Source organism: Camelina sativa, chromosome 19 (assembly GCF_000633955.1).
Source record: "Camelina sativa cultivar DH55 chromosome 19, Cs, whole genome shotgun sequence".
Classification (NCBI taxonomy): Eukaryota; Viridiplantae; Streptophyta; class Magnoliopsida; order Brassicales; family Brassicaceae; genus Camelina; species Camelina sativa.
In genome coordinates, this window is record NC_025703.1 from 665,114 (window position 1) to 678,431 (window position 13,318).

The following is a 13,318-nucleotide window of genomic DNA, read 5'->3' on the forward strand; positions in this document are numbered from 1 at the left end:
TTCTTTTTTAGATAACTCTTTACTACAACACCTCTTCTTATGTCTGATTTCACATGACGTCATCATTATTTCTTTAAAAAGAAAAACGTATTTTTATATTTTGAGCCCAAAGCAGAGTAATAAAAACCCTAACTTTGATTGTGATTCTCTTCTACCTCGTTAGACAGCCACTTTCCCTAAAACCCTAAAAAGCTCACCGCTGTTGTTCATTTGGAATCATATGTAAAGAAGAAGATGGGTTCGAATAAGAAGAAAAAGCAAAGCAAGGGTGAAGGATCCGGTGGTGGAGGAGTCGTCGCAGAGGAAGGTAATCAGATGATTAACGATCCAAGGTTTTCGTCGGCGCACACGGATCCTAGATTCCGAAGTATGCCGAGGCGTCAGTCAAAAATAGCTATCGACTCTCGATTCAAGCCTATGTTCTCTGATAAGCGATTTACCACGGCTAATGCTCCCGTCGACAAGCGTGGCAAGCGGAGAAAAGCTGGCAAAGAAAACGATTTGCTTCGTGATTTTTATCGACTTGATGAAGAAGATAATGATGATAAGAAGAAGAAGAAGAAGGAGAAGGAGAAGGAGGAGGAATCTGGGGATGAGAGTGAGAATGAGATGACTGATCTAAAATCTGAGGCGGAATCAGAGGAAGAGAGTGATACCGACAAAAAGCTAAAGGTAGCGTCTTTGGATGAAGAGTCTGATGAGGAAGCTGACTCTGAAGAGGTATCAGAGGAGGAGGTAGAAGAAGAAGAAGATGATACCGATGAGGACGATGAAGGTATCTATGAAGACGATGGACCAGAAATTCCGGTATAATTGCTCTACTTTTTGATTCATAGGCCTTGTTGGTTCTTGTTCTCGTTTTATATATAATGAATGATGTTCTCATGTTGCGAATTTGGTGTTGATGATGGTTTCTAGGAAGAGAACATACCAACTATCCCAGAAGAAACTCCCAGACTTGCTATCGTTAACATGGATTGGAAACATGTCTCTGTAAGTGTTCTTCCTCCTTGATGTATTGTTCCGCACTGGCCTTCTTTCGTGTTTGTATCTTTGATATGGTTATGGAACTAATCTAATGAGTGAGTGGGAATGGATACTAAAGGATTAAGCTTTTTGCTCGATAAATTAGAGCTTGTTTGTTTCTTTCCGTTGTTTAGAGTTTAGTGTTCTGTAAGTTTGCAGTTGTGCTTTTGGCTGATATCTTTTATTTGGTACTTAGGCCAAAGACTTGTACGTTGTTTTAAATTCGTTTCTGCCAAAAGATGGGCGCATTTTGTCTGTGGCTGTCTATCCATCTGAGTTTGGACTTCAGCGAATGAAAGAGGAGGAAATTCACGGGCCGGTAATTGATGGATACAAAAAGAGTGAAGATGGTGATGGTGATGATGATGAAGATGAAGAGGAGGAAGATGAGGATGTCATCAATCAGAAGCTACGTGTTTACGAATTAAGTAGATTAAAGTAAGTTCAAAGCTACTCTTATTTCTAAGGTATATGTGAAGGAGGAAGAGGGACTATTACTGGAGCTTGCTAATACACCATTGCTCTTTTTTCAGGTATTATTTTGCTGTTGCTGAATGTGATTTAAAAGCTACTGCAGATTACTTGTACAAATCATGTGATGGAATTGAGTTTGAGAGATCCTCAAACAAGCTCGACCTTAGATTTATTCCCGACTCCATGGAATTCAAACATCCACCTCGTGATATTGCATCTGAGGTGCGTTACCACTACCTCCTTTTACTTGGGATTAGTTTTTGTTTCATGGTGAATACTTGTGATCTAATGGTCGTTATAAAAAATTTTAGGCACCTGCTGGTTATGAAGGTTTAGATTTTCAGAGCCGAGCGCTGCAATTGAGCAAAGTTCAACTTTCTTGGGATGATGATGAGCCGCACCGCATTAAGACTTTAAAACAGAATTTCAATTCTGAACAGGTCTGTATACTGTTTGTAGTTTATGTGAATTAGGATTAATTGCTTAAAACCACACCGCATTTAAGACGTTTGTTGGTGTTCTGATATAGTTTATACAATTTTCTCAATCATAGTTGGCAGATCTTGAAATGAAGGAATTTTTAGCTTCTGATGAGAGTGAATCTGATGAAGACGACGACGACGACAGCAATGAAGGTATGAACCGGAAGAAAGTGGAGAAGAGTAAAGATAAGTACCGAGCTTTAATTGAATCTGAAGATGTTGATTCTGATAAAGACGTGGAGGAGGAGGAGAATGACCAGGATATGGAGGTAACATTCAATACAGGGTTAGAAGATCTTAGTAAAGAGATTCTTAAAAAGAAAGACAAGAAGTCAGAATCGGTCTGGGAGTCACATCTGAGGGAGAAACGCGAAAAGAAGAGGGCCAGGAAGAATAATCAAAATGAAGATGATGATTACATTGATCGAAAGGCACTGAAAAATGATGATGGTGATGACGATTTTTTTATGGAGGAGCCTCCTCTTAAGAAGAAGAAGAAAGAAGGAAAGACGACTAAGAAGAAGAAGGGTTTAGAGGATGAAGTAGCAGCGGATGAAAGAAGCAGAGCGGAGCTCGATTTGTTACTAGCTGATGGGAATGCAGGAGAGGGTAATGATCTGAAAGGGTATAATATCAAACGGAAAGGTAAAAGAGGAAAAACTGATATATCAGAAGAGAAGATACCTGCGGCTGATCTTGACGATCCGAGGTTCTCAGCTCTACTCACGTCTCCTGCTTTTGCCTTAGATCCTACGGATCCACAGTTTAAAAGGTAATATTATTGATCAATGAATCCAATTTTGATGGTATATATCTTTGTTGTGAATTGCGCAAGTTTATGAAATTTGGGGGATTTTTGTTGTTGTTGTTGTTGTTGTTGCAGGAGTGCTACTTATGTAAGGCAAATAGCTGCGAAGCGTAAGGAAGTTTCGAAAAGCCATGAGGATGTGAAAGAGACAGCGCCAAAGGAGAAACAACAAGAGTTGAATTCGATGATGGGGTCTAAGAAAGAGAGACACTCGCTGAATTCTACTATCAAATCTTTGAAGATGAAGATGATTAACAAGGAATCGGAGAAGAAGCAAGCGGGAAACGTAGTGACTTCCTCGACTCTGGCTCAGCGGATTAAGAAGAAAGCCAAAGATTTATCAAAGAAATAAATCTCTTTTGCTTTTATTTCCTTCAAATCAATTTTGTTTGTTATAATGATGATGAGATTCATCACTCACGTATATTTTAAATACATTTTTTTTCTAGAGAATTTCAGTCTAGACTATATTATAGTGTCAAGTCAGTTAATGTTTCACTTGTCCTTGCACTCCCAGTTCTGTCTTTAATACCGACAGAAAAAACCCAAATTTTATAGTAAACAATATCTAACAGAAGAGGATGGCCTTTTTAATAAGTGTAGGTGGGCCAAAAATGTGTGAAGCCCTATACATATGGTCCGGGCCGGCATTGGGCCCATTACCACTTGATTTATATATGTAGTGACCGACCTATCCGCACTTAAAAAAAGAGAAAAAGACCTAAAAAAGAAGAAGAAATCCCTAGATCGAAAGAAGAAAGAAGATGGCGGATACTCTGCAGCGGATGTTGGAAAGCGGACAGCTAACGAAGGAAGAATTGTTCTCTTTTATGCGGGGATTAGATTCCGATGATAAAGTAGTGGGTGGATGCACATCTGAGAAGGTATTATTTTTTATTTTTTTGGCCATGGCGATTGTAATTTTGTATTTGATCTTCCAATATTGCGGCGGGGGCGGCTTTAGATATTAGAAGATGATTATCCCAAACCTAAACAACTTTCTCACACACTCTCCCCCTTGTTGTTGTATGTATCTATCAGAAAGTGATTGAGGAAAAAGCTGTTAAACGACTCAACAAGCGGAAATCTCTGAAGCAGTTGTTGGACATGCGGGATCCGGAAAGCGACCTTCTTCGTCGTTATGAAGAAGAATCGGATTCGGATGAAGAAGAATCGGATTCGGATGACGAAAGGTACCACCGCCAACTCGAGGATTCTCAGGTAGGCAACCCCTAAAAATATTACTTACCTCCCTCCGTCCTCCCCGCCGCTATATTGTAATTTGTTATTTTTTTTTTATTGGATTTAGTTTTTCGATATCGATCGTGACGTNCCCATTACCACTTGAATTATATATGTGGTGATCGACCTATCCGCACTTAAAAAGAAGAAGAAACAAAAAAAAATTAAAACACACACACACAGAAAATACTACGTCGAAAGAAGAAGAAGAAGATGGCGGATATTCTGCTGCGGATGTTGGAAAGCGGAGAGCTAACGGACGAACAATGCCTCTCTATGTTGAGGGTATTAAATTCCGGTGGATGCACATCTGAGAAGGTATTATTTTTTATTTTTTTGGCCATGGCGATTGTAATTTTGTATTTGATCTTCCAATATTGCGGCGGGGGCGGCTTTAGATATTAGAAGATGATTATCCCAAACCTAAACAACTTTCTCACACACTCTCCCCCTTGTTGTTGTATGTATCTATCAGAAAGTGATTGAGGAAAAAGCTGTTAAACGACTCAACAAGCGGAAATCTCTGAAGCAGTTGTTGGACATGCGGGATCCGGAAAGCGACCTTCTTCGTCGTTATGAAGAAGAATCGGATTCGGATGAAGAAGAATCGGATTCGGATGACGAAAGGTACCACCGCCAACTCGAGGATTCTCAGGTAGGCAACCCCTAAAAATATTACTTACCTCCCTCCGTCCTCCCCGCCGCTATATTGTAATTTGTTATTTTTTTTTTATTGGATTTAGTTTTTCGATATCGATCGTGACGTTCGTGTCCCATGTTGGGGAGCAATCTCACCATTTTATTTTGGGGAAAATGAGGAAGAACAAGAACCACCTCCCGAAATGGATCTCTACGGCCGGTTGGGAGTTCATTGGTTCAACTTTGAGCACAATAGGAACTTGAAGTTCATTCGCATACCAAAATTGAATACCGGACATCCGTATTCTTCATCCTACTATATTACTATAGAGGTTGAAGATGTTGATGCTGCTGCTGCTGCTGGTGGTTCGTCTCCGTCTTCTCTCACTCTGCAAACTCTGGCCTCAAGACTTTTTTTCCCCCATTTGGATTTTATGATTGAACGCTGCAGAATCAAACCCACAACAGGTAGTGTCTTTTTTTTTTTTTTTAAATTTTATTTAACCAAAAGAAAGACATTTTGTTTCTCTTTACTGACCTGGCTGACCTCCTTTTTTGTTTGTAGTGAAAGCCGAACCACATTCAATTTTCGACCACTTCATCATTGATGGGGTAGATGCGTTTTACAGAGAATGTATGCCTACCTTTTTGTCGGGACCGCCAGAAGAAGCAGCTGATGATCAGAGATTCTACGTGGTTCAGGACGAGGACATTCGTAAAAATGATTGGCTTCTTCTGTATGCCCGCTTTGCACTTTTCAAAGTTTGCGAGGCTGAATCTCATTCTTTCCTGCCAGAGGAGATGCAGTTGAAGAAGATACTTGTGCAAACCCAAGTAAAACCTCAAGATGATGATGATGATGATGATGATGATGATGATGATGATGATGGTGGTGATGATGATGATGATGATGAGCCGATGTCCTCTCCGATTCTCAAGTCTATGAATGCCATCTTCCACATAAGCTTCAGATTCAACTGTCGCGACTACACATCCGTAGTAAGGAGAACTATAGATGGGATACCAGGACATATGCACCTCGAAGTCGAAGTCGAACCCGCTAAGAAACACGGAGATTGATTGCTTCTCTCCTCCAAGAGATGATCAAAGTAGTTGGTGGTCAAGCCGGTGCGCTCTGTTACAATCAGTCACTCGTCAGAATACTTCTTCTTATGCTTTATGTCGTTTTAGCTATCCTTTGGTTTCTAATCCTCCACCGCAACTATATCTACAATCTTGCATTTGTGTTCTCTATCGTATCAAACAGCTTGGTATGTTGTTGTGTTTAAATTTGTCTTTTTTAATAATCAAGGTTTCTTTCAAAGAGGTCCAGTAGCTATTTCCATTAACACTGTTATACTGAATGTCTCTACTCTAAATGTTATACTTAATGTCTCTACTCTAAAGTTCAAGAGATAGATGTTACCAACGGCACATCACAGAGAAGAAAGATAATCTAAACATGTTAACACCTTAATGCGCTAGCTATACTGCATGCATTTATACGAGTCATTGTTTATGATTTTTGAATATAATGGCGCTTTTCAATTTATTATTTCGTTTGCCACACTTAAATTAAACACGGAAGCACTCTCAGTTCTGTCTTTAGTCGACAGCAAAATCTCCCAAATTTATATAGTAAACAATATCTCAACCATAGTATGGAGGAGGATGGCCTGAAGGTGAAGCCCCATTGGGATCAGATGATGGGTACATATATGGGCTTCCACCATAACCTCCTCCGTATTGAGTTTGCACCTGCGGATTCTGCCAACCTGCTGGCGCTGAAGCCGAGACTCCGGCCGCCTTTTGGGCCACCATTAGGCTTAGATCAGGGAGTGTATAGTCTCTGCTTTTGTCGCTAAAAGCCTTCATTCAAACACGGGAAAATAAAAGAAGAAATTACAAGATAGAAAAGAAAAAGCAAGAAAAAAGCATACGCAAATCGATTACTATTCTCTTCCCTTCACATTTTGTTTTTTTTAGGTACACAACTCCAAAAAGCAACAAATCTTATGTACCTTAACATTGAGATCAGTATGACGAGAGTATGATAGTCGAAGCTTACAGTAGCCACCGTCATATATGCAGTGTCCTTCCAGTGCTCCTTTAGCTATTGCCGCAGTTGCTATATCTACAAAGAAGAAATAACAAACATGAAGCAGAAGATGATTGTAATCAAATGCTTAGCATAACCATAAGCTGATTAGATAATGGTTAAAAGATGTTCAGAATTCCTTAAGGGGTTGAATTGGATCACAATCAGATGTTAGTGCAAGGAGATGTACCAGAGTACTGAATTAAGGCTTGCGTTGAACCATTCTTCTCAAATATAGCAATCTTCTGGACAGCTCCATACGCGGAAAACACCTATGAGAAGCAAACGATATTATTGATTTAGAGAGATTAAGCATGCCTGAGAAGCAGAAATGCGCATGACTGTTGTTCCTCACCGTGTGAAGAACATCCACAGTGACAGCATACTGCATGTTCTCAATCAGACCAAGAAGGACGTTGCTCTGAGATTCTACTTTCTTGCCGTCAGCACCTAACGCAGGCTGAAGAAAATATCATAGACCACGTAAGAAAGGTAAACACTGGCGGAGACAGATAGATAAAAGTGTGAGGATGGCAGGGGAAGAAAACGATACCTGCATAGAACCGTCCATTGCCGTGTGATTCACTGGAAGATATGGATTTGTGTAATCTCTGAGTAAATCAAAGAATCAAACATATGATACAACTATTCTAGCGTAAGGTTTTTTAACATTACAGGGAGCATATGCAGACAGAGAACAGATTTTAAATGAATCAAAATGATAAGTAGGCACATGTGAGAGTAATCAGAGAGAGTTGTGGACGTGCATAACAGTCTTATTAATGAGTTTAGCCTATAAATAGAGAGGAGAGACTGTAGAGAGGGCATCCTGCGTGATCACTTAAATGAGAGTTTGTTAGAGAGCCTGCGTGCTCTGTTCATGGTGATAGGAGAGGAGCATGGTGATCACGCAGAAGCAACTTTCACTTTATCATATGGATCACTCGTTGCACTTCCTCCTACACATATTTTAGGGGATGAATTTATCTTTGCGTCGTGTTTGCTTTTGTTTCTTGCTTTTCATCTCCTGATTTCATTGCAAGTCTATGAAATCTCGATGAGGGTTAGCTTTTCCATCCAGAAAGTTGATATCTTTGGCGTTGGAACTGCTCTAATTTGTTTTGATCTCCATTCTGTACTTATCTGGGCTTCTTCTCTTCTTTAGTCTAAATCCGGGATCATTTGAGTTTCTTTCAACCGTTTTGGTTCCATTAGTTGTTATCCACTCCACCGTATGGTCATCATGATTCATATCAAGTCCATATTTGTTTCAGGTATTTTCTGCTTTTGGATTCGTGCACAAAATTGCCACTTTTGAGAAAGCTGCTGGTTTCCAGGTAAGACATTGAGACTTGCATCGAACGTCTCTATATGCCTTGATACCATCACTTCGAAAAACATGAGACAAGGCAATAACTTCAATATTAGTCTTAATCTTACAAGGAACCTTATTTTCTAATCAGCACAAGCTAAGGCAGAAGAATCATAATTTATGACCAAATTCCCACATTTCTTCATATCTGACTGACCAGTACTTTTTTTTTGCTTAAATTCAAATATTCTAACACAGAAAACCCCAGTAATACCGCTATATAGACCACCAAATGTTTCCATATTCATTCCTCACTTATACCAAGAGACTACTCTTTCACTGAATATTATTATAAAAAAGCTACTCTTTTTACCAAGAGACTCACACAATTCATTTATCATAACCAATGACTCACAGAGAGGGAAGCACACTGTTATCAATCAAAAGCAAAGAACCAACACGAGGAGGTCGACAGTCGCGGCGGAAGGAGAGTGCTTGCAGAGGTGGAGAGACGAGGAGGAAGAGGAGCTGTGAATATTAGCGGCGGATCTAGAGGCTGAAGAGGAAGGGGGCATGCTATTGGTGGTGTGATGGTGATCTTCGTCGGAGATGGAGCATGTTAGGGAGGGAGACGACGACTACGGTGGTGATCCCCTCCTTTACATATAATAATTTAACTCTTTATTTGTATCTATACATTTTTTATTTGAAGGGAAAAAAAAAAAGCTAAAAATTAAAACTGTAATTGGGACTTGGGAGAGAGATAGAGAGAGAGAGATTTCTCATTACTGAAAATGTGTAAAATACTGAAAATAATACAATTAATTAGATGTATAAAGTTGAATTTGAAATCAAGAAAAGAGAGAAAGACTGGGACATTTTGCAAGTTTTGAGATTCTTCTTATTAAACAAGTATAGCTTTTTTTTTTATTAGTATAATTTTTTGTTTTTATTTTTAGAATCAAATTACCTTATAGGAAGTTAATGATATATTTTATTATGCTAATTATAAAAATCGAATTATATTTTATAGTGAGGTTACAGTGATGATGTAATTATTAGAGGAAATTCAATTATGCGGGAAATAGTATTAATATCTCAAGCTCACAAAGTAAAACGTCTAAACTTAATTTGATCTCATGTTTGAATCATCAACATCATTTAACTAAAGCTAATGTCAGTTTTTTTTTGAATCATTATCATATCTAACTAATAGTTTGTTTAAATTTTTGATACGATGATGGGTCATTCTTTTCTCGCCATCTACGTAATAGCTGAATCTGAAACTTACCAATGATGGGACACAATTTTTGATCAAGAGTCTTTACGCTATTCGAAAAGAAAAAGAAAAAAACCTTTTAAAAATCCATAACCATGTTTGGTTTATTTATTTTAAAAGGGAATTGTAAGAGAGAAAAATAAAGAGAGAGTCAGATGCGTGAAAAGGTTTCTGTATCTCTTCATTAAGAGTTGAGGAGATTACATATGTAGAACCTAGTGAACAAGAAACATAAATCTAGGAGTATCTACAAGTAGTTACTACAAATACGGAGTCTGTTAGAATATATTCTCCAATAAAAAAATCTGCGACCATATATCTGTCATCAAGTTGAATCCAAGCATTGTTCAAGATGTTTCCTTCAATGTCTACTAGTGATCAGTCTCATTTGCGCTTCAAAGCCACCACTTTGGAACCTGCATTTTAAGAGAAACACTCAACGACTGAATCATTCACTTCAAAGAAACACCATTACAGATCAGAGATTATTGATGCTATTCCTCTGAAGATTACTACATCATATTCATCAGGAATAGACAAGTCCCTTGTTTTCTCTAAAGCTTTGCGTACCTTTTGGTTGTTCCATATCATCAAGATCACCTTCCTAACGGAACCTGCAAATTTACACATCAAAGCAGAACACCAAACTAATAAGAGAAAAGGAAACAGATCAATTTATGTTTTGATCTTTATATAACTATGTTTGAAGAACTGAATCATGACTGCGAATTGCGAATAAACCCGTACCTTATCAGACATCTATTTCAATAATAGTACTCTCTCTTGAACTCTGGATAACCTGCTAGAGACAAACGCATTACTGACCAGACTTCCCTATAGACAGTCGTCAGCAATCCAGGAAATATCCCACTGTAATATTCCTCCATTCCTTCAAGTGTCCCCATATAAAGTGCCTGAGACAAACATAAAATTCAAAATAAACTTGTGTACCAGGTTTCAATGATATTTTGTGTTTTCTTTATTATGAGGTGCGAACCTGGATGTTTGAAGACTGTTCCCAGAAGTGACTATGTTGGTTTCGAATTAACCGTATCAAGGACCGAACCTCTTTAAAATGCTTTGGATGGAGTGTTCTTCCTGTTTTGTTTTGATAGTCGGTTCTTATGTGAGTGACTATTTGAGAATCAATCAGTGTATTCCAGTTCCCAGCAACTCTTGCATACGCCGCTTCCACAAGAGATTTAATCCGAGTACTAGTACTTCCATTTGTGTTCATTATGTCACTAACATCCCTGAAAAAGTTCAACTTCTTCTCGGCCTTCCAAAACACCGGATTGTTTGTCACAGATATTTTTAAACGAGAACTGTAACAAAACAACAGAGCAAGAGGTTCAGCAATTTTGGTGATAAAGGCTTTAGTTACTATAATAAAGCATAAGACAAGAAGATTTATACCGTTCAGTAGGTGTAGCGTGCAGCAATATGCCCAAAAGAAATTTAGCTTCTTCACTTTCACATTTGCTGAGATCGAGTTTATTATGACAGATACTTACTTCAGCTGCTGAGCCATGAGAAGCTCCAAAAGGATGATCACCTAGAGTTAAAGAGTAGAACAGTATACAACCAAAACTAAACAAGTCTGCATCTTTAGTTTCCGGAGGAATCTTCTTAGCCTTGGATTGCCCTTGAGTACTCTCAAACGTATTGTTTATCCTTTCTTTATTGTTATTTATCTGTTCTTGAGGTTGAAAACCCGTGTGATAATGGCCTGCACAAGGACACAAGTTAGAATACTCAACAACAACCAAAAAGAAATTCATAATATTCATTAAAACAAATTCACTTACTTATTGTTTTGTGTTTAAATCGAGATACCATGTTGCTATCTTCGGTGGTGCAGAAGTTGGCAATTTTGGCAGTCATAAATTCGGTTCCACACACTATGACTATATTTTTTGGGTTCAAGTCTCGATGAACATACCCCATCTCTTGAAGATGCTTCAAACCTCTAGCAACTTGTTCCATCAAATCCAACATGAGACTACCAATAGAAGCTTTGTCTAGAATCATATTATTATACTTGATATATTTATCAAGATGTTCTGGAGGTTGTTGTGGACTTTGTGTGTTTAGACTGCGAAGGTATTTCACCAGCTCCTCTAAGCTGAAACTCCATCGCTCTTGAGACAAGTAGAGATAACGGGCATCTTCATCGAAAGTAACCCACTCGAGAATGTTAGGATGTTTTTGGAAGGCTTCCAAATTTGTGTATTCTCTCTCCATTCTTTCTATGTTTTCATCCGATCTCACCATCCGCTTCACCATCACTTTTTTCCGGCCATAAAAACCTAGGTGCGACTCAAACTCGTGGCCATATTCCACTATATCATCTGAAACAAAAAGCTTCGCATCCTGAACCTGAACCTTATACCAATCTCTTTGTGCTGTTTTGTAAGGCGTTGAGAAAGCCATTTAATCTGATCAACCGAGAACCATAATTAGATTATACCATTCCCAAGATGTTGAGACAAATACATACTTATTTCTATAGAAATCGAGGTCAGTCACAGCTAAGTTAACATGAAGGATGGGTTGCAGCAGTATAAACAATAAACCACAATTTCCCGTAATTCAATAAAATCAAGAAAGCTGAATACTTTATTCGAAACCCTAAATCCTAACCTCGGTTAACAATTCCCTAAACCCTCTTTAAAAATCGAAGTAAACACTAAAGCTAAACATGTTCCAAAGCAAACATGAGACAAAGCAAACATGAGACAATGATATAAATAACAGAAACAACTAACACAACTAGATAAACGGACACTTGGTCACAAGCTCTACACAACAGAAACAACTAACACAACTAGATAAACGGACACTTGGTCACAAGCTCATCATCGAATACAAGCACACATAACAAGCACATCATGATCGAATAAACACAAGCACAAATAACAATACCTTGGTCAGGGGCCTTGAAGCTGAAGATAGACTTGTAACAGTGTATCAACCGTAGCAGTGATCAGGACCTGAAACCAATACACACAAACTTGTAAGGAACGTAACCAAAACAATCAAACAGAAATATGAAAACTCAGAAGTAAACACTTTAAAACCATTAAAACCACCAAAAACCCTTAGTAGAAACTAAACTCAAATCTAAAACCTACAAATCGAAACTGAAATCACCATTAAAATCATCAAGCGTGTATAAAGAACATTACATATACTCATCACAAATAGTCAAACACTACTGGATCTAGACTATGAGGTTAATAAACTCTGAAAAGAGTAACACTTGGTCACAAGCTCTACTTAAAAAGCACACATACAACTATACAAGCAGCTTGTAACAAGCTCATCAAGTCATCATTATCGAATACAAGCACACATAACAAGCTCATCAAGTCATCATACCTTGACAGAATTTTGGTCAGGAGCCTTGAAGCAGTGTATCAACCGTAGCAGTGACCTGAAACCAATACACACAAACTTGTAAGGAGCGTAACCAAAACAATCAAAAACTCAGAAGTAAAACCACCAAAAACCCTTAGTAGAAACTAAACTCAAATCTAAAACCTTTCCAATCAAAATCTGAGGAACATCACAATAACTCAACAATCGAAGTAAACAATGAACTCAAGGAGACTCGAACACATAACAAGCTCATCATAATCGAATACTGACACTACTTGAGTAGAAAGAGGAACATCACATTAACTCAACAAGCGTGTTTGAACATTACATATACTCTAATCGTTTCGTGAACAAATAGTCAAACACTACTGGATCTAGACTATGAGGTTAATAAACTCTAAAAGAGTAACACTACTCACCGATTTCTCAGCACAAATTTGATGAGGAAGAAGAGGATAATGAAGAGAATCAGAGGAAGAAGAAGATGATGAAGAGAATCAGAGGAAGAAGAAGATAGAGAGAAAGAGGAAGAAGACTCGCGACTCGCGAGACGGCAAGAGAGAGAAAGAGATAGAAA

At 38.3% G+C, this 13,318-nt stretch overlaps 4 protein-coding genes across 6 annotated transcripts; 2 read left to right on the top strand and 2 right to left on the bottom strand.

Moving 5' to 3' along the window:
* LOC104763846 (pre-rRNA-processing protein esf1-like) lies at nt 98-3,258 on the top strand. Its single transcript, XM_010487232.2, has 7 exons — nt 98-807; nt 919-993; nt 1,223-1,464; nt 1,560-1,722; nt 1,812-1,940; nt 2,054-2,754; nt 2,866-3,258. The coding sequence occupies exons 1-7, from the start codon at nt 235-237 to the stop codon at nt 3,140-3,142; spliced, it is 2,160 nt and encodes a 719-aa protein (XP_010485534.1). The 5' UTR covers nt 98-234; the 3' UTR covers nt 3,143-3,258.
* On the top strand, nt 3,491-6,020 carry LOC104763847 (UPF0725 protein At3g44770). 2 transcript variants are annotated; one of them, XM_010487233.2, is made up of 4 exons: nt 3,491-3,674; nt 3,832-4,011; nt 4,776-5,139; nt 5,237-6,003. In XM_010487233.2, exons 1-4 carry the CDS (start codon nt 3,555-3,557, stop codon nt 5,749-5,751), a joined length of 1,179 nt encoding a protein of 392 aa, XP_010485535.1. In that variant the 5' UTR covers nt 3,491-3,554; the 3' UTR covers nt 5,752-6,003. The 2 variants fall into 2 exon arrangements, with proteins under 2 accessions (XP_010485535.1, XP_010485536.1); XM_010487234.2 differs by lacking the exons at nt 3,491-3,674; nt 3,832-4,011 and adding exons at nt 4,198-4,350; nt 4,508-4,687 and having other exon boundaries at nt 5,237-6,020.
* LOC104763848 (polypyrimidine tract-binding protein homolog 1-like) lies at nt 6,220-8,811 on the bottom strand. Of its 2 annotated transcripts, none has more exons than XM_010487235.2 (6): nt 8,497-8,799; nt 7,323-8,157; nt 7,125-7,229; nt 6,960-7,041; nt 6,693-6,805; nt 6,220-6,540 (listed from the first exon to the last, which is right to left on the bottom strand). In XM_010487235.2, exons 2-6 carry the CDS (start codon nt 7,338-7,340, stop codon nt 6,322-6,324), a joined length of 537 nt encoding a protein of 178 aa, XP_010485537.1. In that variant the 5' UTR covers nt 7,341-8,157; nt 8,497-8,799; the 3' UTR covers nt 6,220-6,321. The 2 variants fall into 2 exon arrangements, with proteins under 2 accessions (XP_010485537.1, XP_010485538.1); XM_010487236.2 differs by having other exon boundaries at nt 6,439-6,540; nt 6,740-6,805; nt 8,497-8,811.
* Nucleotides 9,438-13,313, bottom strand: LOC104763849 (serine/threonine-protein kinase/endoribonuclease IRE1b-like). Its single transcript, XM_010487237.1, has 9 exons — nt 13,161-13,313; nt 12,742-12,796; nt 12,286-12,353; nt 11,169-11,798; nt 10,777-11,089; nt 10,358-10,685; nt 10,108-10,274; nt 9,931-9,974; nt 9,438-9,776 (listed from the first exon to the last, which is right to left on the bottom strand). Exons 4-7 carry the CDS (start codon nt 11,791-11,793, stop codon nt 10,125-10,127), a joined length of 1,416 nt encoding a protein of 471 aa, XP_010485539.1. The 5' UTR covers nt 11,794-11,798; nt 12,286-12,353; nt 12,742-12,796; nt 13,161-13,313; the 3' UTR covers nt 9,438-9,776; nt 9,931-9,974; nt 10,108-10,124.

Coding starts and splice junctions, on each gene's coding strand:
- LOC104763846 (XM_010487232.2), top strand. CDS start 235: ATGGGTTCGAATAAGAAGAAAAAGCAAAGCAAGGGTGAAGGATCCGGT. Junction 994..1,222: donor TGGATTGGAAACATGTCTCT/GTAAGTGTTCTT, acceptor TTTGGTACTTAG/GCCAAAGACTTGTACGTTGT. Junction 1,941..2,053: donor AGAATTTCAATTCTGAACAG/GTCTGTATACTG, acceptor TCTCAATCATAG/TTGGCAGATCTTGAAATGAA.
- LOC104763847 (XM_010487233.2), top strand. CDS start 3,555: ATGGCGGATACTCTGCAGCGGATGTTGGAAAGCGGACAGCTAACGAAG. Junction 4,012..4,775: donor GCCAACTCGAGGATTCTCAG/GTAGGCAACCCC, acceptor TATTGGATTTAG/TTTTTCGATATCGATCGTGA. Junction 5,140..5,236: donor CAGAATCAAACCCACAACAG/GTAGTGTCTTTT, acceptor TTTTGTTTGTAG/TGAAAGCCGAACCACATTCA.
- LOC104763848 (XM_010487235.2), bottom strand. Junction 7,042..7,124: donor CTGTGGATGTTCTTCACACG/GTGAGGAACAAC, acceptor TGCTTCTCATAG/GTGTTTTCCGCGTATGGAGC. Junction 6,806..6,959: donor AGCCTTAATTCAGTACTCTG/GTACATCTCCTT, acceptor TCTTCTTTGTAG/ATATAGCAACTGCGGCAATA.
- LOC104763849 (XM_010487237.1), bottom strand. CDS start 11,793: ATGGCTTTCTCAACGCCTTACAAAACAGCACAAAGAGATTGGTATAAG. Junction 10,686..10,776: donor CACGCTACACCTACTGAACG/GTATAAATCTTC, acceptor GTTTTGTTACAG/TTCTCGTTTAAAAATATCTG. Junction 10,275..10,357: donor AACAGTCTTCAAACATCCAG/GTTCGCACCTCA, acceptor TGTTTGTCTCAG/GCACTTTATATGGGGACACT.